The sequence below is a fragment of the Corythoichthys intestinalis genome, chromosome 8 (genome assembly GCF_030265065.1).
Source record: "Corythoichthys intestinalis isolate RoL2023-P3 chromosome 8, ASM3026506v1, whole genome shotgun sequence".
NCBI lineage: Eukaryota > Metazoa > Chordata > Actinopteri > Syngnathiformes > Syngnathidae > Corythoichthys > Corythoichthys intestinalis.
Window position 1 is genome coordinate 49095727 of NC_080402.1, and position 27908 is coordinate 49123634.

The 27908-nt window shown below is 39.7% G+C and overlaps 1 protein-coding gene across 2 annotated transcripts; it reads left to right on the forward strand.

The window, feature by feature from the left end:
• Positions 1-934: 934 nt before the first annotated feature.
• Positions 935-27893, forward strand: ltv1 (LTV1 ribosome biogenesis factor). Of its 2 annotated transcripts, none has more exons than XM_057844562.1 (11): positions 935-1109; positions 4199-4330; positions 4441-4644; positions 10689-10776; positions 13576-13705; positions 13957-14164; positions 17222-17349; positions 17405-17541; positions 18167-18219; positions 21506-21706; positions 26500-27893. In XM_057844562.1, the coding sequence occupies exons 1-11, from the start codon at positions 1107-1109 to the stop codon at positions 26611-26613; spliced, it is 1398 nt and encodes a 465-aa protein (XP_057700545.1). In that variant the 5' UTR covers positions 935-1106; the 3' UTR covers positions 26614-27893. The 2 variants fall into 2 exon arrangements, with proteins under 2 accessions (XP_057700545.1, XP_057700544.1); XM_057844561.1 differs by having other exon boundaries at positions 4438-4644; positions 26500-27890.
• The last annotated feature ends 15 nt before the right edge of the window (positions 27894-27908 follow it).

The window sequence follows — 27908 nt, forward strand, 5'->3', positions numbered from 1 at the left end:
AAAATTGGCGTGTATTGGCCTGCAAATCTGCTCATACAAAGTCGCAGCTGATAGCTGGATACACAATCCAAAGGAATTGTCTGCAGTGGAGTTCGGAAACATCTACAAGTACCTCATAAAGAATTGTGGGATTGCCTGTGAAGACAGCTATGAAAGAGGATGTATCCGCATGTCAGTGGAAATTAAACATGCCAAGTTTTGGCTAAAAGACAACGTATTCTCCGTCAATTCTTCCTACGAATGCAACGTTGAGCTCCAACCACCTCAACACAAAATATGCACAATATATGAAATCGTATATGTACTGCACTATCTGTAGCAAATTTTGCCGACCCTCTAACTCGTGGGTAATTAGCATATCACAAGTTTCATGCAAAGTGAATCTCTCGCTTTTTTTGCACTGAAGTACACACAGTTCACATATTTACGTTTTTAAACACATTTAAACAATACATACCGGCGATGCAACTTCAAATTCAAGGCAAAGTGGTCACAGAGACGGTGCAAACTGACTGCGGCCGTCGTCGTCTGATTCTCTACTGAACAACGTCCCTTACTCCCTTCCGTGTTGCAGTTTCATTCAAATAAAGTGCGCATGAGATGCAGTAAATTAAGGCGTCCACTAGATGATGCTAATAAGATGTAAAAGAAACTATTCAATCACAAAACCCATCAATCTTTTATACATAACAACACCGTCATTTTGATTGGGTGGGCACGACTCACGTCTGGGTGGGCCGTGCCCACCCTGGCCCCCCCATACATCCGGCCCCGTTTAGGACACTTACAGGAGGATTTTTTTTTCGTTCCAAACCTTTAACTATTATTTTACCATATACGCACAATATTAAAAAAAAAAAAAAAAATACTATTACACGTATTCGCATAGAGAATTTTGTTTGCAACACCCCTTGACTGGAGAACTAATGGTTCCGTCCAGTAGTGACGACAGAGACAAAATGGAGACGCTTGAAAACAACGTGATTAACCAAGATCTCTGTAGATTTCGTGCTAGTTAATAAAAGATAGTAAATTAAAACGAACTAACTGCAGCAGGAACCAGTTTAACCATTTCCATCCATCCCACCTGAGGAAAACGAGACAAAATGGTAAGGTGGCTGCAATTTTGGGTATAAGTCTTGCGAGCGAGCAAGCTAACCTTGGTAGCAAGTAAATATGGTGCTGCTTTTCAAACACAATGTTAAAGGTACAGTCCCCATTTCACTGTGTTTATTATTTAATTATCTTCTTTCTGACATGACATGAGGAGTACAGTACTTACTCAGGTCTAACAGTCATCTAGCGACTGTGTGTACACTACAGTCAGGGCTGGACTGGGACAAAAAATCGGCCTGGGCATTTTGAGCCGAGCCAGCCCACCAGGTATTGATGAAAAGACAATTAAGCCTATGAATGAAAACAAACTTTCTTGTGACAATGCTTTCACACTGTCTTGTTGGTGTATATATACTTAAACATAAACTTAAACATACACCATCCTTCCAGTCCCAATATTCTATACAGTACTTAGCGGATATCAAAAGGCTGCATGGTCTCGTTAACCTCCTGAACAATGTACAACGTATGATGGGATCCTGAAATTAGGACAGGGATTAATACGGAATAGAGGTGAGACATGATCATTGATGAATATATTAAAATGAATAAATGACAGATTTAGTGATTTTTTCATAGACTATTTATTTACTGCATCAATAAAAGAGCAAATAAATATATCCACAGAACAGGCCCTCAAACACGGAGACCTTTAAAAAGTGAAAAGAGACAGAGGAAGATAAGTGATAAAGAATAACACTTTATGGACTTGTATGATCACAGTACTGGTTTCTAGAAAAATCTGGGAAAATAGTTGCATCATATACTCCATATAGTACTTACTTAGGGCAAACTCCTGGACAAACAATGAACAAAGTATGATGGGATCCTGAAAAATAGGACACAGAGTTGAGATGAATATTAAAATGTGTAAATTACAGACTGTAACTATAAAAACACAGAGCACAGACCTGTTTGTATGTCTGTACCCTCATCTGTTGCCTCACTGTCAAAAAAATGTGATAAGCCCCTATTTTTCTCATGTACTGGATCACAGTACCCAGAATATTGGCAGAATTCAAATCATAATGTGTCATTTCATAGCAACTACCATGGCCATGTCCTGTATTTTTTTTTTTTTTTACAAGCAATCTGGGCAATTTTCTTGGAGTTGCATACACATATGCTGAAAATCGCCCTATCCTGCAATGATAAAGAAGCCTTTAAAAAAATCCTGGATCAAGACAGTGATCCGGATCACCTCTAAATCTAAATTGAATCATCTCTTCCTTGTCCCAGAGTGGACATTTCCCTAAAATTTCATTAAGATCCGTCCATAACCTTTTGAATTATGCCGTACACAAACAAACCAACTTAGCAGAAGTAATTAAGTGATATTTTCACAGACTAATGTACTTACCATATCAATAAACAGTAACCTTGAACCTCCACTGCAGCAACACTTTGCACAGCAACACCAAATGCTTCCTCAAACATGGGAACCTTCAAAGTGAAAGGAGACAGAGGTGAAAAAGAATGTCACCTGATGGACTTGCTGTGATGATCACAGTGCTGGTATTTTTACTCAGTTGAATCATGTATTCTATACAGTACTTACTTAGAAGAATCCAAAAGTCTGCATGGTCAAGTGAACCTCCTGAACAAACATAGAACATGATGGGATCCTGAAAAAAGGACAGAGAGGAACAGAGATGAGATGAATATCAAAATGTGACCACGGCAGCCTTCCAAAAATGAGTGACAGCACCCTATAAGAGACAGTGAGAGGTTAAGGCTGGAAGAAAACAGCTGTTTGTATATACAATATCTAATTCTTATATTCATCCCACCTAGTGTCTTATGCATATGAGCCTATTGAGATGCACAAATTCTAAGTAATTATGATATAAGCATTTTCTGAGCACGTTACGTGTTTGTAAGATGCAAAACCTTTTCTTTGGACTGTACTTTGTGCAATGACAAAGTCCAACTTGGCCAATTGAGACCACTCATAAACTGTCATATAGTTGAGATTTCGCACTTTTGACAGAAGTTTGAATGGAAACTACCAGGCTAGATCTTGCCTGTGTTGTGGTACCAAAAAAAAGCTATGTGCTCGGACGCGCCGGCGCGTCCACTCGACCTTATAAAGTTTTTAACTACCTAACAAATAGAGATAATACTTAACTAACTAAATTAATAAAATAAAGTTACTTAAGCACTAACATAATTACAACTAGAATAGCATCATAGAAACCGTCCAGCATTAGAGAAACCCCATCATGTTAGTTTGCATGCACAGCTAGCTAAATTGCTTAACGGCCTTATTATAACTACTGGCGGTGTTAAGAGTTAGCGAGCGCAATGAAAATAAACTACACCCACGCTTAATTCATATCTGAACCAGATAAACTGCAGTTCAAAACTTCTTACCTGAAGTTCAGATTCCCCTCCACTCGGACCGCCGGCGGCCGCGGGTCTCTCCTCCTGCCTCCCCTTCCCCTCATCCACCTGACGGCCACTCCCGCCATCGTAACCTGCGGTTGCTGCTGTCGCTGAAGAGGAAGCTCCGCCACCGGCAAACATCTGTGTTATTTTAACACATTTAGCGGCATCCGCATGAAGGGCTTGTCTCTTTCTATCCAATTTTTTCCGCGCCTCCTTTCCTTTTCTTTTAGTTATCCTTTTTGTTTATCTCCTCTCTCTGTATGTCTGAGTGATCAAGAGGGAGGGGCATCGGCCCTCGTTTGTAATTGGTCCAGCCCATAACCAATCTTGACTGATGGGCCGATCTACCAGTTTTGAGTACCAATGTGATTAATGCCGTTAGGGGGGAAAAAAAAAAAAAAAAAAAAATTCAGGACCGGCCCAAAATCGCCATCGGCCCACCGGGCAAATGCCCGGTATGCCCGATGGCCAGTCCAGCGGTGACTACAGTCTATCCAGAATTGTTGCACTGCTAATTATTTCTATTAGTTCATTTGTCTCCCACGAACTCTGCTTTAATCAGTGTACTGTGTTTTGACTTATGTTGTTACATATTCTTGCAGAAAGACTAATGGGGATCAGTTCCCCTTCAAATCATCTGTCCCATTTTAAGCAAAATCAAACCAAATCGCTACTTTTGTGTATTTTCTCACAGCCTCACCGGAAAAAGAAGTCATTCATTGACAAGAAGAAGGCGGTGACCTTTCACTTGGTGCACAGGAGTCAGAAGGACCCCCTGGCAGCAGATGAGAAAGCACCTCAACACGTCCTGCTGCCCACCGCTAAGGTGCCATTTGCTCTCTATTCCCGTCAACCCCAGTTGTGGTGATGTGGATGAATTTTAAATGGTGACCCACGAAAAGGCGTCTGTAGACTGCGTTTTGTTTATCGTAGCAGGCGGATGCAGAGAAGCGGCGAGAAGAGCAGAGGAATTTTGGCGTCTTCTTTGACGACGACTACGATTACCTGCAGCACCTAAAGGAAGCTTCCGGGCAGACGGAGCTGCTGGCCGCCAGACCCTCGCACACCTCTAATCTCCGACATGATGATGATGATGATGATGATGACGATGACATTGATGAGAAAGATCAAGTTGTACCTGTAAGTACACTCTACTGCCCTTGCCAACACCAATACCATGTTTTAGGGATAGTTCACGTAGATAATTGCTAATTAGTATGGCCTAGAGAGTAGAGGTGGGAACATCTGGGTAGCTCATGATAGGATACGATATGCGATACAAAAGGCTTATGATGACAATGATCTCCCGATATTTTGATACAACAATTATCGATACATGGGTCAGAATATCATTCTAGGATATTTCATGATACAACTAATAAACAGAAAACCAAGACCTTTTCATCCTTGAAATGAGTTTATCACAAGTAGACATCCAATTAATTTGAAGTGGGAGTGTCTTACCCTCTGGATGCATCCCACTGTTAATTTTGGGGAATTTCAGGTCATTTTTTGTTGATTTTCGGTCCCATCCTATTGATTTTGGGGCCTTTCTGGGTCTATTTCTTTTTGATTTTGGGTTACTGAACAGGAAGTGACCTGGAAATTAGGGATGCAACGATACAGTTAAGTCACGGTACGGTACGATTTTCGATACAGGGGCAAGCCTGTCGCAATATGCAATAATTCCATTCATTGCGCGATAAATAAAAATGAAGGCGGTAATTTTTCCGCTGCGATTTATCGCCTTGCGTGCACGTGCGTGCGCGCGTGCGGCAGACGTGTTGTTAAAAGTTCGGATTCCTCGTTACCAATTGCGCAAAATGCATCTTCGTTCCAGGTCCGGCAAAAACTAGCGCCTGAGCCAATTGTTCCCATTATATCCTTTTGTTCAACGTATACAGGCCGCGTCAGTCCTCCGGAGTGACTGTGGACCATCTATGGCTCGCCGGTGTTGTTGATGTGTGGCGCTCCCGTCAGGAGTGACATTTCACGCGGGGCGGCTATCTTTCGGCACAACGCCGGATATTTACAACGAAGTCCGCCAAAACATTGTTACCGACTTGGCTGCTACGAACAACCTCGCTTTGACAACGAACGGCTGCTTCAAACTCGTCCTCTCTATGAAAGTCGATTGTCATATGCTGGTGTTGTGTAGTAATGAGCAGCTGTGACTTCAGCGGCGCTTGCTAACTTTTTTAATGCGCGCACACACTAGATATCATGAAATGGCAAACTAGATGTGCTACGTCCCATGCCATTGGCTACGTGAGCCCAGAGTGATTATGGGACACAAAGTCCATATACTACATCGATGAATTCTAAACTGTCATGACTGAATGGAAGTTAAGAAGGCCAAATCAATCCATACCAGTGACTATAGATAATGTTGCAAATATTATTAATTCAGTACGTGACACAGATGGATTCGGACCACAAATAGGATGTCTTGCTTATGTAGTAAACCTAGCTGCTAAGAGAGCTGTAGCAATCAACAGTGTGCCCTGCCTCATTTTGCAAACAGTAAAGATTGTTCTCAGCACTTTTATACAAAATTTTTTCAGATCAGTAAGAAGTAAGCACATAAATATTATGCACTAAAATGCTTGTTTATATGATGGCAATTTAATTTTTGCTCGTTAGCAAAAAACAAAACAAAAACAAAAACAAACGAAAACAAAAATATAATTGTTATTTTTTTTACAGAGCATTAAATGTATTGAATCGGATCGAAAATCGTGTCCCCCGTATCATAAATCGTACCGAACCATGACTTAACTGTATCGTTGCATCCCTGTGGAACACCATTGCAGAAGCTATGACGGGAAAGGTTTTCACTTGCCTAAATGCATAAGTTATTAAGTGCAATTTTTTTTTTTTAAACACATTTTATATATTCAGTGTTTCTGTCATGGTCTATTGTTTTTGGTTGTGATTTCTTAAAAAGTATTTTTGAATTTAAGAGTAAATATTTCTCACGTTTAAATGGGTGTACTTGATCTATTAATATATACTGTATTGTCACTGTGTTATTGTAAATTGGTAAAAAAAAAAAATTTGAGGGGGGCGCAATAATATCGCATATCGCAATAATTTATGAGAATAATTATCGCACACTTACCGCGATAGGCCTACACAGGGGACACAATTTTTGATTCGATTCAATACATTTAATGCTGTGAAACAAAAGATACAAGTGTTATTTTTTTCCGATATGTTTTTTTATTTTGCTAAGAAATAGCATTGCCATTAGAGGTGTGCAAAATTTCCGATTCTTAGATTATTCACGATTCGGCCGTGGAAGATTCAAGAACGATTCGCAAACATCCAAATTCCGATTATTGAAATATGCCAAGTAAAGCGGAAGTACAACACAGTCAGCGCGCCGCGCGGTCTATGGGACGGAACGGAGCGAGAGTAGCTAAACATTATGCTTCTTATTACCCGGCCCCTCGGGTAATGCCAATGCTCAACTCACGGCTCTAACTCAACTCATGCCACGAGATTAAAAAAACACAACAACATACCTAACTGCTGCCGAAAAGCTGCTACAAAGTACATCCATATAATGTTATGGTGGATATCATTTATATAGGACTAGATGCAATATAGATTTGGTAGTGTTAGCAGCACATCTACATAAAGCTAGATGCGGGCGTTAGTAAACGGCCGCCATCTTCAAGCAGTACACTTCCCTGCACGGCTGTCGTAGCGAACCTTCCAAGCAAACCTAATAAACTTTTTATCTAAAATACTCCTAAATCGGTAAAATATTGACTTGAATCTATCTTTAAAATAGTTTTAAAACTTTCACATGTCGAAAGTAGTCAAAAGGGAAATTATGGAATAACGGGAGCAATTTTAACAAATTTAATGGTTGATTCACAACATTAAATTAATTGAATGTAGTTTAGCCCTTTAACACCTAAGCCTATTTTGGCCGAATTTGCATGCCTTTGATGTTGCCGTTATATTTCAAAGAAAAAAACTGTTCATAAAGGCCAAGTTGGGTCCCTTTTTTCAGGACACCTTGAACTTCATGTCCAAACTGTTGTTTTCTTCACTGATCAATTTTAATCCACATTTTGGACCCCAAAAGACAGAAAAATCCCAAAATCTTTTTTCAAAATTTGTAATGTTGATGTCCCATTGACAACCAAACATGCTCGACCAAATGTTTTGAAGCTTGATAATATTTATTCTACTTGTTAGGATAGAGATTCAATCGAAAAAAATAAGATTGAATAGTTTTATGTTTGACAATTCAACACAAACAGCAAGTATGGTCTTAGGCGTTTTTGGCCTTTACACATACTATGGTCAAAACGGGTTGTATACAGTGCAAAATAGTGAGAAAAAAACCCCAATGTATATATATATATATCATCTAACACAAAAAGGGTTTGGAGGATATCTCTTTGTGAAATTAGGTATTATACCCATCACATTATCTAAAGTATTTACGTACATGCAACCAAGCTCCTCGAACACTCATCTTTATCAAATTTTCTTGAAGAAAAATATATATAACATTGAAAAAAAGTATTTTAAAAAATATTGACAAGTAGTTCAGTTCAATTCAAATTTATCTCGCATACGACCCAATAAAGTTTTTTTTTTTTTTTTGGCAAACTCAATAAAGCTTCTGCATGAACAGGTCACTGAGCTGCGTCACACACAACGTCACAGCCTACTGCGTCTCTTTCGCCGTTTGCGCGCTGCTGTCAGCCTGTCACTTCTACTCACCGAAACGCCGACTCATCCCAGGAAAACAACGACAAATACGGCTCATCTTCTTCCTTGAGTTAATGAAATAATGCATTAGCTTGCGCTAAATTTAGTTTTAGATTCATTCTGCACGTTTCAAAGTCGCTCGCTCAAATTGGCCGTTGCTTGCTTCAGCATGCCTCCTTTTCCTTAGTTGGTGCCTCGCTTGGAAATATATTTATTTTTTTATTTTTTTCAACAAATGTCCACATTCGGTTCATCCTTCTTGACATCACAACGGCTGTTGGGATATGTAGTCTTTTGTGCTGATTTCGGTTTTAAAAAAAGGACAAGAAATGATGGAAATATGGAGCTAGATACATGGTCCATGCAGCGTTTTAATGCATATTTATGAGTGCAATAAAACTATAAAACTCAAATGACAATATCTCCCGTTTTTCTTGGTCGATTGACTTCAAATAAAAACTGGTGTGGACATCAACTTCCGTACTTTCAAATGAGACCAACCAGCGGCACGTGGGTGACGTAATTACAGCGTGACGAAGCTTCAAAGACGACATGCGTAAACGCGTCGCTGCCGACACGTTCGGTGTTAAAGGGTTAAAGCTGCTGATACAGAATGGGGACTGGAGTTTTTTTATTTAATGTTATTTTTGTATATTTGTTTACTGCTATATGTTAACTTGATACTGAAATAGTAGTTTGGTTTAGCCTGAGAGTATTTTTGAACAATTTTGGAACTAATGTACAAAACATTAAAAAAAAGAAAAAAAAAAAGTGGGGGGTGCATCAATAATCGTTTTATAATCGAATCGGAGCCTCTGAATCGTAATCGTAATCGAATCGTTAGGTGCCCAAAGATTCCCAGCTCTAATTGCCATCATATAAAGACGCATTTTAGTGCATAATATTTGTGTTCCTACTCTGAAGAAATTTTGTATAAAAGTGCTGAGAAAAATCTTTACTGTTTGTAAAGTGAAGTGGGGCACACTGTTAATTGCTGTTACTCTCTCAGCAGGTATGTTTACCACAGGAGCAAAACATTCTATTTGTGGTCCGAGTCCATCTGTATCACGTACTGAATTAACAATATTTGCAGCATTATCTATAGTCACTGGTATAGACTGATTTGGCCTGCTTAACTTCTATTCAGTCATGGTGGTTTTTAATTCATTGATGTAATATATGGACTACGTGTCCTACGATCACTCTGGGCTCACGCAGCCAATGGCATGGGACTTGGGGTGATCTAACATAGCACTTCTTGGTTGCTATTTGATGATATCTAGTGTGTGCGCGCGAGTGTTGTTGGTGCATTAAAAAAGTTAACAAACGCCACAGAAGTCAGGGCTGTTCATTACTGCACAACACCAGCATTTGGCAATCGACTTTCATAAACAGGACGAGTTTGAAGTACAGCGCTCTTAATTTGCCACTCATTGTTTATCCTATAACCGTGACGTAGCTCTCAGTTCCAGTATCCAGCTGTCTGTTGTCAAAGCGAGGTTGTTCGTAGCAGCCAAGTCGGTAACAATGTTTTGGTGGACTTTGTTGTAAATATCCGGGAAGACATCTCTACCTAAAACCAACCAGAAGTGACCTGTAAATGCCCTAAAATGAACAAGGAGTGTCCTGTAAATGCCCAAGAAGACTGTCTGTGAATGCTCCGATCTCAATACCATTGACAGCACTAGACGTCTAATCCATTTAAAACTGAATTCCATGTCAAAATGAATTTGACTTCTAGCACTGTCAATGAAAACCAATGAGTGAACATAGACACTAGTGGAAAATTTTGCTTGCAACCTGTTGCTTCCTTTTATTTTCAAACAGTGACACTTTTTAAAAACGATATTTCGATTCATGGCGGAAACCTCAATAATCTATTGGGTTCAAAATCATTTCGATATATTGTCACACGTCTAATATACAGTACCGTATTTTCGACCATAAAGCACACTGGAATATAAAGTGCACCACCGATAAACAAGTTTATTTTCATACAAAAGGCTGTGGAAACTGAACGTCATTTTGCGAGATACATATCGTGTAATTTCGAATATCCCATGATTCCCAACACACCAGTAATATTATCCAGCTCTACTTCTAATATATTTGGCACTCATTTTGCCGTTAAAACATATTTTACATGTTAATTTTAAATTCCCATTAATCACATTTATCTCATAACATTTTCATATACATTACATACCACTTGTATACACGCCTTATACACTTTGTATAGTAAATTTCTGCAAGAATTCCTCAGCACAGTGGTGCATAAAAATCCACAGTGACAGATTATCCCCCCAACACACAAACACACTGACAATTTATGGATTTTGAGGTGACTGTAAAAGCTGTTTACACCTTTTATATTTAGAATACAACTTGGCATCCTGTGAAATGTCTTCCTTCCTTGTGGTCCTGAAGGCATTGCTTTTATTGTCTTGCAGGCGGCGGGCATTAAGCTTCCATCGTCGGTATTCGCCTCCGATTTCGAGGAAGCTGTGGGGCTCCTCAACAAAGCTGCTCCCATCTCAGGTGAGCTTGCGCGATACACACCTCTGACACTTTCACCTATGGCCACAGGATGGCGCCGTCACGGCAACTTCGTTTTTGGACCAATTTTTATTTAGAAACATTACAAAATCCACAACAAAAGAAAAGCCACTGGGTGACAATCTAGTGAAATATTTTATAGGGTGAACACAAATCCAATGTTCTACAAGCTTATATGTTTAAGGAATGTTTAAAAGTTGTAATATACTGCTTGTTTTCATTTTCAAATATGCAAAAAAAGAGGTTGATGCAGAATTATTTTCAACAAAATGTCATTTGGTTTAATGTTTCCCTCTGGTTAAATTAAATTACCAGACCAAGATAGTTCTTATCAGAATTGTGCAACTTCATAATCATGCAATCAGACTGTTTTTACTACAGTAATTAAAAGGTATTCCATAAAGACAAGTTGCTTTTTTTATTCATATTAAAGTTAAACATTTTCAAGAGCCACGTCAGCTAGGTGTGCCTTATAATGCTGAAAATATAGTAATTCCCCCCCAAATTGTGCGGTTTAAGGTGTTTTGAGTCTTTATTTACATATACAGTAAAATAATGTTACAGTGAGTGATATGAAAAAGTATCTGAACCTTTTGGAATGTCTTACATTTCTGCATAAAATCACTTTCAAATGTGATCTGATCTTTGTCACACAGATGAAAAAACATTGCCTGCTTTAACTAAAACCACCCAAACATTTATAGGTTTTCATATTGTCATGAGGATAGCATGTAAACAATGACAGAGGGGGGAGGATTAGTAAGTGAACTCTCTGCCTAAGGAGACTTAAAGAGCAATTGAAACCAATTTTTGCCAAACAATTTAAGTCAGGTCTGTGTCCAATCAATGATGAGTGGTTTAAAGCTGCCCTGTCCACTATAAAACACACACCTGGTAAGAATTGTCTTGATGAGAAACACTGTCTGATGGCCATCATGGCTCGGTCAAAAGAGCTGCCTGAAGACCTGCAAATCAAGGATTGTTGATTTGTATAAAGCTGGGAAGGATACAAAACCATCTCCAAAAGTCTGGATGCTCTTCAATCGACAGTCAAAGAAGTTGTCTACAAATGAAGAGAGTTTGGCACTGTTGCTTCTCTCCCAAGGAGTGGCCGTCCACCAAAGATGACGGCAAGAGTTCAGTGCAGAATACTCAGAGAGGTAAAAAGAACCCTAGAGTGTCTTTCAGAACTTTCAGAAATCACTGGCACGGTCCAATATCTCTCTGCACACATCAGCTATATGTAAAACTATGGTGTTCATGGGAGGACTCCACGGAGGAAGTCACTGTTGTCTTAAAAAAAAAAAAACAAACACATTGTTGCTTGTTAAATGTTCGCAAAAAGGCACTTGGACACTCCACAGAAGTTTTGGCAAAATATTTTGTGGACTGATGAAACCAAAATTGGTTTGGGAGTAACACCCAACGTCATGTGTGAAGGAAAAATGGAACTGCTCACCAACATCAACACCTCATCTCCACCGTGAAACATGTTGGAGGGAGCATCGTGATTTGGGGATGTTTGTTGCTTGAGGGCCTGGACAACTTGACATCATTAATGGAAGAATGAATTCAAAAGTATCAGGATGTTTTGCAGGAAAACCTTAGGTCGTCTGTCAGACAGTTGAAGCTAAAAAGTGAATGGACGCTGCAACAAGACAATGATCCAAAACACAGAAGTAAATAAGTCAAAGTCCAGACTTGAACCCCATTGAGTTGCTGGGGCATAAACCTAAAGACAGCGATTCATGCCAGACATCCCAAGAATCTGACTGAACTACACCAGTTTTGTTGAGAGGAATGGGCCAAGATTAGTCCTGATCGATGTGCCATACTGATCTGCAGCTACAGGGAGCGTCTGATTGAAGTTATTGCTGCCAAAGGGGGAGGCCCACAAAATATTAAATGTCATGATTCACTTATTCCCCCCCCCTCCCCCCCCTGTCATTGTTTGCATACTATCCTCATTAAAATATGAAAACCTATAAATGTTTGGGTGGTTTTGGTTCAAGCAGACACTGTTTCTTCATCTGTGTGATTTTGACAAAGATAAGATCATTTGATGGTGATTTTATGCAGAAATGTGAGAAATTCCAAAAGGTTCGAATACTTTTTCATACCACTGTAACATGCTTTTATATGTAAGTAAAGACTCCTTAAAACACCTTAAACGGCACAATTTTGGGGGGCATTACTATATTAGGCACACCAAAAATCCTTCAATTGTCTTGAAAGCCAACACTGTGCGTTATAATCCGTTGGCTTTATAGATGGATAAATATTACCGTAGTTACTCATGGCATGACATTCCATTTGTGCAGCTTTTTTAGAGGCTGCATAACGCAACTCCAATCACGACCACTACAACTACTGCACCTCATAATGAGGCCCATCGTATATCTTAAAACAGTTTTAAAATAGGCCATTCGATAACGTTGCGCCACATACTCTGATGCGATAACAGTTCGAAAAATGCGGTAAGTAAATAAAATAAAATTCAAGTTTATTCTATTTTGATGCAATAACAGGATACTACATCTTTTTTATGGTGTAGCAGCAATATGTTTTCATACTTATCACGTTCACAACGTGCTTTTTGCTGTTAATTGCCTAAATATTTAAAGTAATCCTTAAAAACACACCACAGATGTCTCACTTAGTACAATACAGCTTAGCTCAATAATGTTTTTTGATGTAATGATGTAAAAACTAAGCTGTATGCATATGGCAGATCACAACTGTATAGTGCGGTGAAAATCCAAAGTTTGTACTTTTTGTCAGGGCCACGTCTGGACATGGACCCTGACATTGTGGCCGCCCTGGACGAGGACTTTGACTATGACGACCCCGACAACGCGCTGGAAGACGACTTTATCGCCAAAGCCAATTGTGCCAGCGGTGCCCAACCCGGGTAAGACTTTACAACCGCCATTTTGTTTGTTTCTCTGCAAGGGTTGTAATCCAGGCTTGAAGCATTCATCGGTTGCTTTGTTTTAGCATCTTTTTGTTAGTTTTTAAAAAGTGAAATTGTATGTCAGCAAAGGGTTGAAATCGATTACAATCATAAATGTTTTTTTTTTTATTTAAGGGGCAGGGGGTCCCAGTTTTATTAATAAAGTTGTACTACACAGACTTGCCTCTGAAACTCCTCCTGTTTAACAGAGATGACGACGACTCGTGGGAGGATACGGACGATGACGAGGATGGCGAGTTTGATTCCGAGGGTGCCTTTTCCGACGATGAGGGTAACGCTATGGAGTTCCCGTTCGACGAGGAGGAGACGAGAACTCGTTTCACTGAGTACTCCATGACGTCGTCAGTGATGCGCCGTAACGAGCAACTCAGCCTGCTGGACGATCGCTTCGAGAAGGTCTGGACACACTGCTTTGTTTTCTGGATTTTTATGAACTCATGACATTTTTATACAGTCATTCAACATTATGGTGTGGTTTAGAACTATATCTCCCAACCTTTACTGAGCCAAGATACATATTTTGCACAGAGATATAAAACATACGGACCGTATTTTTCGGACTATAAGTAGCACTTACAGTCCTTGCGAGTATGCCTGAATGATATTGGAAAAAACTGTCACAGTGATTTTTGGGGGGGTTTGCAATCATATTATAACTAGAACAATTTTCACCACATAACTTGAATAGCTATGTTTGGGATGGGCCTGAATGATATTGGAAAAAGAAGCATTGCAATATATATTGCCAAGGCTCCACACTTAATTTTTGCATTGGTTGCGCTAATGCGCCTAACTTTTTTCGAAGGTGCACCAGCACAAAACGTAGGCACACACACATTTTTCATTGCATCACCTTTAATCTCTCTCCATAACATTCATATAATTCATTCATTCACTCATCTTCTGAACCGCTTATCCGCACGAGGGTCGCGGGGATGCTGGAGCCTATCACAGTTAACTCCAGGCAGAAGGCAGAGTACACCCTGAACTGGTTGCCAGCCAGTCGCAGGGCACATACAATGAAGAAAATAAGTTTTTGAACAGCCTGCTATTTTGTATTAAGTTCTCCCACTTAGAAATCATGGAGGGCTCTAAAATTTTCATCGTAGGTGCATGTCCACTGTGAGAGAGATAATCTAAAAAGAGAAATCCAGAAATCACAATGTATGTTTTTTTTATCTATTTGTGTGATACAGCTGCAAATAAGTATTTGAACACCTGAGAAAATTAATTTTAATATTTGGTACAGTAGCCTTTGTTTATGATTACAGAAGTCAAACGTTTCCTTTAGTTTTTCACCAGGTTTGCACACACTGCAGGAGGGATCTTGTCCCACCCATGAGCTCCCACCAAAGGTTTTCTATTGGGTTTACGTCTGGAGACCGGCTCGGCCATGCTAGAACTCCTCTGCATCATCCAAATGGTCATAGGCTAACTTAAAACGGGCCTGGACTAGTGTTGGTTTAAGCAGGGGAACCGTCATGATTTCAAACCATGATGTCTTAGAGGCAGTTTACGTGCCGACTCTGTGACACCAAGACGCAATGACTGTGTTGCGGAATGACCTCGCCTTTATATGGTGTCGGCGTAAACGGAAGGCGAAGATGCAAACCTTTGAGTCCGGGCTTCAAAGTGGAAGGATTCAATTGCGGGGGCTTAAGGGGGCTTGCTCCGCATCCTTATCAATGGAAAGCTCCCGTGCCGATAATGTCAGCACTCGCACACGTTACATTGGCTGTGCGCAGTGGTGCTACGAAACATTAAAAACAGCAAGCATGGTGGAACGTCTGCGTTAATTTACTGTTTTTATAATATTTTTTCATGAAATATGTTGAATGTTTCCATTTTTGTGCCTTTTGGAGCAATAGAAAAATGCCATTGCATGGAGTGGGTGTGTATGTTCTCTTCCGGGGTAAGGAGGTTGTTGGTGTCAAAGTGCATCATTGGCTGTCGTCTTGTAAATCTGCACTGCCCCCTAGGGCCTGGCATGAATACTACATCGTTTTCACGCGGAATTGCGACATTGTTCGAATGGAGACGGAACCATATAAATGCAAATTTGAAATTTGTTCTATTCTCGGAGCGTCACCGTGTAAACTGCCCCTTAGTGTATTACCATTAGTAACCTTGGACATGGTGGTCCCAGCTCTTTCCAGGTCATTGACCAACTCCTGTCATGTAGTTCTGGGCTGATTCCTCACCTTTCTTGGATCATTGAGTCCCACGAGGTGATATCTTACATGGGGCTCTACTCCGATTGAGCTTGACCGTCATGTTTAGCTTCTTCCATTTTCTAATAATTGCTCCAACGGTGGACCTTTTTTCACCAAGCTGCTTGGCATTTGCTCTGTAGCCCTTTCCAGCCTTGTGGATGTGAACAGTTTTGTCTCTGTGTCTTTGGACAGCTCTTTGGTCTTGACCATGTTACAAGTTTGAGTTTTACTGATTGTATGGGGTGGACAGGTTTCGTTATGCTGCTATCGACCTCAAACAAGTGCATCTGATTCAGGATAATGGAGTGGAGACTGGAGAGGACTTTTAATAGGCGGACTAACAGCTCTTTCAGGGTCATAATTCTCGCTGATAGACAGGTGTTCAAAAACTTATTTGCAGCTATATCAAACAAAGACATTGTTAAAAAAAATCATGCATTGTGATTTGTGGATTTTTCTCTTTAGATTGTCTCTCTCACTGTGGAAATGCACCTACGATGAAAATTTCTGAGTCCTCCATGATTTCTAAGTGGGAGAGCTTGCAAAATCTCAGGGTGTTCAAATAATTATTTTCTTCACTGTGTAGACACACAACCATTCACGCACACGTTCACACCTAACCACATCCCAGAGGTGGATCTGCCGCCTTCATAATGTGAATTATTTATTAATAAGAATAACATAGCAAAATGCGTGTCTTTTTTAGATACTTCATTGAATGAGTCTCATCATATTCACTCACGCTTTGCCGAGAACAGCATCTCACTTACACAATGAATTAGTTGCCACAGACTGTGCTACCGCTAGTGTGTAACAAGCCAGACGATGATTAACATATTCGTGCCTTTGATCGTAGAGCTACCGAGGCTTCTCTCGCCAGATCAAAGCTACAAACCTGTCAATCATTGTTAACTTTAAGTACCAAGCACCAGCTTCACTGGTGACCAACAAAAACAGTTTGGTCGCACTGATTAACAGAAGGAAAGCGAGAGGCTGTGGCGCTGTACGAGCATGAAGCAGAAAATAGTTTGCGTGTTCAAAAAAATATACATATAGTGCACGTCCTTGTGATGTGAGTATTCCGCATCCGCACATCGCTATGGCAATGTTTAAACGATATATCGATGAGCCCTACTTGAGAGAGTCTGGCAGCGTATAATATTATTAGACATCTAGCATCGTTAATGACAATTGAGAATTCTGGCAGAAATGTGTACAATGATCACAACGTATGTTGTAGTTTTACGAGCAATTTGACGACGACGAGATCGGTGCCCTGGATAACGCCGAGCTGGAAGGCTACATCGCGCCCGATAGCGCTCGTCTGGAAGAGGTCATCAAAGACTACTTCGCACAGAAAGAAAAAGAGTGAGTCATAATCGACATCATCATCAACAAATACCAACAATGATTTTTGTTTTAGGTCCTTGAGGCCTGATGACTTGGGTCCAAAAGAACTTCCTGTCCTGCAAGAGGAAGAAGACGAGGGTGAGGAGGAAGAGATGGAAACGTTGGTCATCGAAGCCACAGAGGAGAAGTGGGACTGTGAGACCATCATCAGTGAGTGCCCGTCACACCCACATTATAAAATAAAATAGAATGCCTTTATAGCCATTGGACAGAGTACAATAAGATTTAAAGCTTCGCCATAACGTGCTTCACATAAAACAAAGTACAATAAGGATAATATAAAAAAATAAAAACACAGGTAACAGTGTACAGATTGGGAATAAAGTCAATGAGTGACTAGCTGCAAGTGCTAATGTAATTGTACGTATGTGACACTTTACAGTACAGAAGACTAGGGCGCAGATGGGTGACTTGATATGATTTTGCAAATGACAGTTTGTGCATAGATATTGATGTAACTGTGCAAAAATGTTTTAATGTAACTGTGCAAATATTGGATATGCAGTACCCAAATTGAAACAGATGCCTGAGAACGTATTACTTAATGAGATAAATGTGACAATGTTTTGGCATTAGCAGTGCAATGACAGTCTATAACATCCAGACATACAGATAACACTGGGGAACACAGTTTTTGTTACACTAGGTCTTTCAGCTGTTTTCAACACATTTTTTAATGCGTAATTAAAAAACTGGTCTGTTTTTCTCTGTTACGTTACGTTTGAGGCCCGAAATCTAGCATATCTGAATATGTAATTCATGTATTCTCCTTTAGGTACCTACTCCAACATCTACAACAGACCCAAAGTCATCGAAGATCCGCCAAAGGTACAACCTAGAACAGCCCAGAATTAAGTCAGAGCTTTGCAAATTTAATTGATTCAAGGAAGAATGTTAGATTTAAAGCTAGGTTTTGTACACTTAGCTTGGCTAAAAAGAATATGCAGCCAGTTGCTGTGATAGCAACCTTCTTTATTTAGGGGAAGAAAAAAGGATGGAAGGGGCAGGAAAGTAACACAGAACATAGAATAGAATACATACACTCACCGGCCACTTTGTAAGGTACACCTGTCCAACTGCTCGTTAACACTTAATTTCTAATCAGCCAATCACATGGCGGCAACTCAGTGCATTTAGGCATGTAGACATGGTTTAAGACGATCTTCTGCAGTTCAAACCGAGCATCAGTATGGAGAAGAAAGGTGATTTGAGTGACTTTGAACGTGGCATGGTTGTTGGTGCCAGGAAGGGCTGGTCTGAGTATTTCAGAAACTGCTGATCTTTTGGGATTTTCACGCACAACCATCTCTAGGGTTTACAGAGAATGGTCTGAAAAAGAAAAAATATCCAGTGAGCGGCAGTTCTGTGGGCGGAAATGCCTTGTTGATGCCAGAGGTCAGAGGAGAATGGCCAGACTGGTTCGAGCTGATAGAAAGGCAACAGTGACTCAAATAACCACCTGTTACAACCAAGGTAGGCAGAAGAGCACCTCTGAACGCACAATACGTCGAACTTTGAGGCAGATGGGCTATAGCAGCAGAAGACCACACCGGGTGCCACTCCTTTCAGCTAAGAACAGGAAACTGAGGCTACAATTTGCACAAGCTCATCGAAATTGGACAATAGAAGATTGGAAAAACGTTGCCTGGTCTGATGAGTCTCGATTTCTGCTGCGACATTCGGATGGTAGGGTCAGAATTTGGCGTCAACAACATGAAATCATGGATCCATCCTGCCTTGTATCAACGGTTCAGGCTGGTGGTGGTGGTGTAATGGTGTGGGGAATATTTTCTTGGCACTCTTTGGGTCCCTTGGTACCAATTGAGCATCGTTGGAACGCCACAGCTTACCTTGGTATTGTTCCTGACCATGTCCATCCTTTTATGACCACAATGTACCCAACTTCTGATGGCTACTTTCAGCAGGATAATGCGCCATGTCATAACGCTGGAATCATCTCAGACTGGTTTCTTGAACATGACAATGAGTTCACTGTACTCAATTGGCCTCCACAGTCACCAGATCTCAATCCAATTGAGCATTTTTGGGATGTGGTGGAACGGGAGATTCGCATTATGGATGTGCAGCCGACAAATCTGCACCAACTGTGTGATGCCATCATGTCAATATGGACCAAACTCTCTGAGGAATGCTTCCAGCACCTTGTTGAATCTATGCCACGAAGAATTGAGGCAGTTCTGAAGGCAAAAGGGGGTCCAACCCGTTAAAAGCATGATGTACTTAATAAAGTGGCCGGTGAGTGTAGACTACATGGGGGCCACATGGACCAGGACAAAGGAAAGGCTGACTAGACAGAAGTTATCCTATCTGTTGACTAACTATGATAAAAAAAGCATAAATGTTAACTGTATGCACAACACTTCTAACAAGGAATTCTCTTTATCTTAAGGCTAATTACACATAGCTACCAAGTTTACCCCAAAATCCCATTTGAATAAAAAAAGTTGCTTATCTGCTGGTCAAAAGGTTTATTTACTATAAGTTTTTTTGGACCATGAAGTGCTATTTTCCCCGATAAAATGGTTCTTTTTTGTCAGTATAAAAAGTTTTGATTTTATTCGGAAAACAGTGGGAAATTTTCTAAGATGCAATTGTAGTCTTCTGATACTAAAAATTTAAAGAAGGTATTTAAAGAGAATGTACATTTTTATTTCAACTTACTGTACCATACAAAAGTACCATATTCTAGGGAAAAAGTGACTTTCCTCTAGGGCAGGGGTGTCCAAACTTGTTGCAAAGGGGGCCAGATTTGGTGTGGTAAACATGTGGGGGGCCGACCTTGGCTGACGTCCTTTATGTTGAACAATATATTTAAGCAAATTTTAGCGAGCCATTATGTGTGTCACATTTGCTTTATTACTTTTTTTAAATTAATAATTTCAACAATCTCGCAACTAGCCTTTGTGGCTAAGCTTTCGACTCTCGAAACACTGCTGCTGTAACATTAAACTAGCTTCAAGTTGCTTCAATTTCTCGCTACGTATCTTCCCTGTAATCTTGTCGTACATGTCAGCGTGTCTTATTTGGTAAAATCGCCATACATTGAACCCTTTAAAAATAGCGACTGTCTCTTTGCAAATGAGGCAGACACAGTTGTTGCGTATTTTAGTGAAGAAATAGTCCAATTTCCACCTATCCTTGAAGCGTCGGCCGTCACAGTCAACTTTCTTTTTTTTGTTGATTGTCGCCATTTTAGAAAATTGGGAGTAAAAGGTCACACGGGGTAATGTTGCTTAGAGTAATGTTACTTTTTAGTGGGTAAATGAGGAGCTGCATTTAGTGTGTAAGCTACCTCTTATGCTGGTAGCAGTACTGCTGACCAATTTATTAAGTCTGTGTGCGGGCCAGACGTTATTGATTTTATGACAGAGGCTTGGGGCCGGATAAAATTTGACCACGGGCCGCATTTAGCCCCCGGGCTGGACTTTGGACATGTCTGCTCTAGGGAAAAAAAACAAAATAATTTTTTCTGCTCCCTGTACCGATTCCAACATGTTAGTACACTATACTCCGCTTAATTGCTTTCTGTATTTTTAGAAGCATACATTTTTCTTTTAAAAATCAAAACAGTGCATTAAAAAAGAAAGACAAAAAAAAAAGAACTGGATTTCCACATTTTTTCACACAGTTGTTCAACCTGTGATACTGTACTGATGTTTTTTTTTTTTTTGGTTCGTTTTGTTTTTGTTAAGTAAACATTTTTTAAGAAAATGTATTACTAGATTACCGCATACTCACCTAACTGTAATTTTCTGTCATGATGTCTTTGTCAGACGCAGCTTAACTCATTGTCTGCCATTGACGGCATTAGACGTCATTTGTTTATTCGCTGCCACCCTCCCACTTCAGATGGATTGGACGTCTACTAGTGATACACATCAGCTGCCATTGACGGCGATAGGGGAGTCTATCATTGTTAATGGCCCTGAGAAGATTAACTTGACATTTTTCATGTTGAAAATTATCATTTTGATTATCAAGTTCATTTCGGCATTCAAATAAACAAAATGACGCTGGCCACAAGCGTCTTGGCACTAGAAATTGGGAAACAGAACCACAAAACGATGTTTTTTTGTTTTGTTTTGCTTTCTAGGTGAAACCGATCCACGTCTCCAGTAAGACGGGGTTCCCCCTAGATGTCCTTACCGCCAGAGGTCCCACCAGCAAGCAGGCGGAGCGAATGAGCAGGATCAACGACGCAGACCTGCCTCGCGCCGCCACCCTGCCACGTGACCGAGATGAGAGCAAGGACCAGAGGAAAGCCCGCAAAAGTGCCATCAAGGAGGAGCGAAAGGTCCACAGCAATGCAAAAAAAAAATCCTTGTTTCCTGAATTTACATTGAACTCTTTCTTTGACGATGCTACACGTCTAATCACGTGGCTTTTTTCATCTCTGCTGTAAATTTGAATGAGTTTATCACAAGTGGACGTCCAATCCATTTAATCCTGAGAGGGTGGCAATGGATTAGACATCTAGCGCCGTCATCGGCAGCCAATAACTTAATAACTGCAGTGTACATAAAGCATTGGCGGAATGCATAAATACATGAAAATTTGTATTTAAAAGATAAAATACTAAGTATAGAGAATTAAATCGAAAAATTCAGCAAAAAATTAAAAAACAACAAAACTAAATGAATTGAAAACAAAAAAATTAAAAAAACAACAAACGTAAATGAATTGAAAATAAAAGATTGTTTTGAAATTGATAAATAAAAAAACTAGTATTCTTTTACATTAAAGTTAATTTTAAAATGTTTAATTTTCAATTTTGATGTAATTTTTGATTATTGTTGTATTTTTTCAAAGGAATTTCCAATTTTTAGTTGTATTTTGCTTATGAATTTGTAGGTTTTTTTATTATTTGTTTTATTATTATTTTCATGTACTTATGTATTCACCGTATTATATATTATATATTTGTTAAATGTACATTCAAACTGTTTTAATTTGAAATTCAATTTGATCATTCAGAATTTTTTTTTTCGTTTGGTTTCAGGACAATTAAATTGACTCAGGGAAAAAGGCATTTCAAAAAAACTTTAACATTTGAAGTTTGGGCTGTAAAGCGTCCTCCAATTCTAGAAAGACCCAATAATCTGAGTCTTGATGCAGCTTTATCAATATGACTAGGGGTGTGACAATATATCGAAAAGGTGATACATTTATCCCCCGGGTTGCGAACGAGTCCCGTTGCTACGCTGGCGACGTAACCCAAATTTCCGTGCAAGTCGAAATTAACCCTCTAACTACTCCTAAATACCCCCTAAATCTCAAAATAACTATCCAATAACATGTTTTATACGTCATTGTAGTGTCCTCGCCAAGACATTGGAGCTAAGTCCTATCTAGACAGCGAGCTAAGCTGTAATCTTTCCCCTCTCGCTCTCACTCGGCTGCGGGACTTCTTCGTGGAAGCAAATTCGCTTTTCCTCGTGTGTGCGCTCTTATTCGTCTGCGCAAATGCATTCTTCATTTTGTCTCCAAGTGTCCGGGGTCGTAAGTCGAAATCAAGTCGGGTACATCGTAACCTGGGGACTACCTGTATTTCACAATACTTTATATACCAAAAGGTTATTGACATGCTCCCACCAACAATCGATATATTGTTTTAAAAAGGTGTCACTGAAAAAAAAAAAAAAAAAAGGTCGCTACCAAAACCTTCCATTAGAATAGTATCTACATTAGCTCACTAGCTGCCATTGATGGCAATAGACTTGATTAATCTAGTGCCGTCAATGGTACTGAAACCAGAGCATTGGCAGCCAGTCTTTTGTGGGCATTTACAGGTAACTTCCTGTTCATTTTAGGGCATTTACAGGTTGCTTCCTGTAGATTTTGAGTCACATCCTAATCATTTTGAGACATTGTTGGGTCACTGTCTTTTCAGTAACCCAACATTAACGGGAAGTGTCCTACAAATGCCCTAAAATCAACAAGAAGTGACCCGTAAATGCTCCAAAATGAAAGGGAAGTGGCTGAAAATCAACAGAAAATGATGGGAAATGTGCCAAAAATAACTCCTTGCCTGGCATTGGCTTCCACTGACAGACATGGAGATTCAATCCTTTTGAAGTGGGAGGGACAACAGCGAGTGAACCGATGTTCAATAGCTGCCACCCTTCCAGTTCAAATGGATTGGACGTGTACTAGTGATAAACTCATTCCATTTCACAGCAGAAGGATAGAAATACCTTTTATTCATTACTTGTATAGTAAAATATTGCTGGACCCATGTATCAATAATTTTTGTATTGCCATATCGTGATGTCATTAGGGCCCGAGCACCATTTGGCGCGAGAACACTATTGGAATGCAAAGGATTATTCTTCCTGTTTTCAGGGCAAGTGAAAATGGCCAATTTGGAGGCCCTAACATCCTTGAAAGCACACCAAAATTAGCACATACATGCGGCTTTGCGTAAATTTTGATAATGTTGCAACAATGCGAAAAAATGTAACAAAAATGTGCTCATTGGCGCGCCTTTTAATTTTTGAAAAAGTTTTTTTCAACGTAGAACGTTGAAATTTCGGGAGTCGATACCTTATGCAAAACTGCTCGAAAAAGTCTTTTGCACCCATGTTCCAAACCTAACAGGAAATTGTGTAGTTTTGGATCGAATGTGAATTTTTTTTATCGTTTTACAGGGTGCATATTAGAACTGTGTCGCCTAGGGAGTGAGTTGGATCCTCCTACAAATTGGTCAGATTGTTGATGAGACATATGAGATCGTAAGTTATCAAAATGGTGAGTTTTCATTCACGGGCCTGACCTGGGCAAGGTACCAAAGCTGGCCATTTTTTTGATAACGCGCCCAATTCAGTAAATGACTAATAACTTCCTGATACAAGGTGCAATATTTTTTCGTATCTGGCATGTATGAGAGGTATCCCGGCGGCCTGAACAAGACTGCATTGAAATATTATCCATTCGGCCTGGTGCCCTTTAGTGGGACTAGGAAACGCCATTTTTTTACGAGACAGGCTCCTCCTCCAAGGGAAAAACATCAATTGACCTCAAACCTGCATCAGGGGAGCCTAAAAACATGTGTTCAGGTGCCTGATGAAAAATATTGAGGTTTGGTTGAAGCATAGAGGTCCAAACAGGAAAGTGAAAATGACTGATGCCATTTTATCTGGCCACAAATTTTGAACAGTCAAAACTTGTCAGACATACATCATATCTGCGCCAAACGTCCCGTGCTTGGTGAGAGTTGTACCCATGAAGGGTCCTATATGGCTCATTTGCATCAACGCTACAGCGCCAACTAGTTGCAACTAGACATGTGCCGGTTACCGGTTTCACGGTTTACCATGGTGTGAAAACGTCGAGGTTTCAAAACCACTAAAATTTTCCGTCATACCTTAGTACGGTATTCGCTATTTTTCATGTGCCAAAATGCAGCCGAAGTGGCTTGGTGCGGCACCGCTCACCCCTTCCCGTTTGTTGCCGTGAGTGTCACTAAACAGCCAGCAAACCCAAAAACAAATCCTCCAAACACAAGGCGTACTTTTCTTCAATTTATTGAGCTCTCAAATCGTGGTGAAATATACAAATAAATACATTTAAAACTCTGTACAATTGTATTTTTCCACGTGTGATTAGGTTCAACAGGATAGCAGTAGCTCCATTAAAAAGTTCGCCAAAAACAAAACACACATTTTCCTTTCAAATTCAACATACAAACTAACTAAAACTTACAAAGACGAATGTTAGCCTAGGCTAAACTGGGAGAGCAGCTTCTTTTATGTCTCACAGCCGCTGAGAGAAAAGCTTGAATGCAGGGAGGAAAGAAAAAGAATCGCGTCAAAGATCGCTAATTGAGAGATGTGGTCTCACTCCTCACTTTTTTTAATTTATTTTTTTATTTTTATTTTTTTAGATGAAACCTTTCCTCAACAATATTTACATTTTAACTAATTTATAAAACTAACTTATACATTTTTAACTAACTTATTAACTTATGAATTCTTTGTTCTTTTTAACACAAAGGCATGGATGGCATCATGTAGACTAGAGTTGACACAGTGGCTGAAAATGGCGAAACTTCACTTGAGCTTCCCCCCTCAAAAAAAAGTCATACAGTATATATTTTTAATTTTATTTAGAAGTGTTTTTACTTTTTGTAGCAATTTTTTTGTTCTTACTCTAATATTGAGCAACTTGAGCTGTGGCTGTGGGTATAGTCTAGGTTCTATTTATTTTAATTTTATATAATATTTGTTATTTTTTGTTAATTTATTTATTTTCACATTATATTCATGTTCCAATTTGCAAATATGTTTTGAAAAAATCCTGTTCAATGGATTTATTTTTTATTTTTTAAACCCATATATCTCAAAATTTTGGAGCTATAATTGCAATACCGTGAAACCGCGGTATTTTTGCTCACGGTTATCGTACCGTGAAAATCTCATACCGGCACATGCCTAGGTGCAACAGAAAGTCACTCATTTTACTTAAACATGTCCAATTCTTTTCAGGTTGGTCATTGTAGTTTCAAGACCTTTTGTAATACTTCATCTTAAGGCCCATATCCACATGTCTCTGTCTGTTGCTATGACGTCCCTTTCTTCACCATTAAATGAAAGCAGATTTATTTCTCATGGACTTAGACAGTTTATAGAGTCAAGAAATTTGGCATGCTTGGTCAAATTGTCCCAATTAGAAGATTCAGTCTGGTTTTCAATAAGGGCATGGCTGTACAGCTCAGTAGCGCCTCCTTTTTTGTAGGAGCCTCTTCAATAGGGTTTTTTTCTCCTACGTGTGTGAATCCATTTTTAATCCCCCCAAAAAGAGGCGAGTTACGAGCAAGTTAGGTTTTCATGAGATGATGAGAGAGGGGACGATCTGCCACCACCCTGACCTGCATGACATCCGAGTTGGGCCAAACTGCGAGGGCCCGTTCAGTCCTGCTTGCAGGCCTAGTTGTATATTGTATCACGTATCGTATCGTCAGGTACCCAGAGGTTCCCACAGCTAAATATGACATTCTAAAAAATGACACAATGCTGATGTTAGATATTAGATATGCAGCTAGTCCCGTCCACGTGCCAAAGGTGTTGATGGTTGTCTTTGCGTTTGCAGGAGAGGCGCATGGAGAAGAAGGCCAACAAGATGTCATTTAAGGAGGAGAAGTTGCGTCAGGAAAAGCAACTGATCAACATCAGGAACAATGTTCAGGGCCTCAAACTCTCGTAGACAGCGGGCAGCTACCACTTGGTTCACTTTTGTTTTTTTTATTTGCTCAAGACTCTTCCTCAAATACAGCCTTTATATTCCTCGCTTGCTCGTTGGCTCATTGAAATATGATCTTGGTCTTATTTGTTCATTTTGTTATCAGGTATACAATGAAAGAGAGAACACTCATTTTATTATAGCCGTCCCTTTGTCCCCTGAAATTCACAAACAACATAATTAAAATAAAAAAACAACACACATCAAACCACTGTAAACACAAGTCAGTGTTCGGTATGTACCTCGTCACAAACAAAAAGGCTTTTTATATCACAGCATTTGAAAGTTGGTTCTATTGGCTAAACTAAAATGCATCTAATTGTAACGAGTCACATGACATTTTGGAAGGAAAATGACAAGCAGTACTCAATTTAGACATTAGGGATGTACGTTTTTTCAAAGGGGTGTACTCACTTTTGTTGCCAGGGGTTTAGATAATTAATGGCTATATTTTGAATTAACTCTATAAACTGCACACAGACTACTTTTCATTGTGTCAAAGTGTGATTTTGTCAGTGTTGTCCCATGAAAAATATCTGCAGAAATGTGAGGGGTGTACTCACTTTTGTGATACACTGTATATATCAGTGGCGGTTGCTGGTCTTTCAGTGAGCTGAAGCTCAACGTATGCCCGCCTGTGAATGTTTTGTGATCGTGGAGGGACTCTGTGGCACCCGCTGCTCAGTTGGGAAAGAAGCTAGAGTGCCAGAAGTCAAGTCTCCAAACATATGCAGCTACAATAAAAAAACAGGAATAGGACAATTTTTTTCACTAGTCATTTTTAACAAAGCAAGTGTCACTAGGATAATTATTGTCTCGAGTTCAACTCAGATCAACGGAATGAAAATTGAAAAATGCCTCTCGTAGATGTTAAACCGCAAGATCACTGATTCACTCATTTCGCTGTCAATCAAAAAGGTACTGTGAAGCTGTGTGTATGAATGAAGAGCACGCCGCATCATTAGAAGCTGATTCTGAACAAAAGTTGAGGGCATATTTAGTCAATGACATGTACACACAACAGTATATTCAGTAACAGTATTTGATCACTTATTTTTTTGACATTTTCGGGGAAGCTGAGCTTCCCTTGCAGTCTTACAGCAATTGCCCCTGGTAGCAGAGTAAGAGTGGTGTTTCTTCACAAATCTACTCAAGTAGAAATAAAAAGTATGGCATTGTAAAACTACACTTATCAGTACAGTTTTCTCAAAAAGTGATGTAAATGTAATGGAGTAAATGTAACGCGTTATGACCGACCT

What these genes read in the sequence shown, in the direction of transcription:
- ltv1 (XM_057844561.1), top strand. An exon ending in GGACTGTGAGACCATCATCA is followed by an intron (nt 17,542 to 18,166) that starts GTGAGTGCCCGT and finishes ATTCTCCTTTAG; the next exon opens with GTACCTACTCCAACATCTAC. An exon ending in TCATCGAAGATCCGCCAAAG is followed by an intron (nt 18,220 to 21,505) that starts GTACAACCTAGA and finishes TTTGCTTTCTAG; the next exon opens with GTGAAACCGATCCACGTCTC.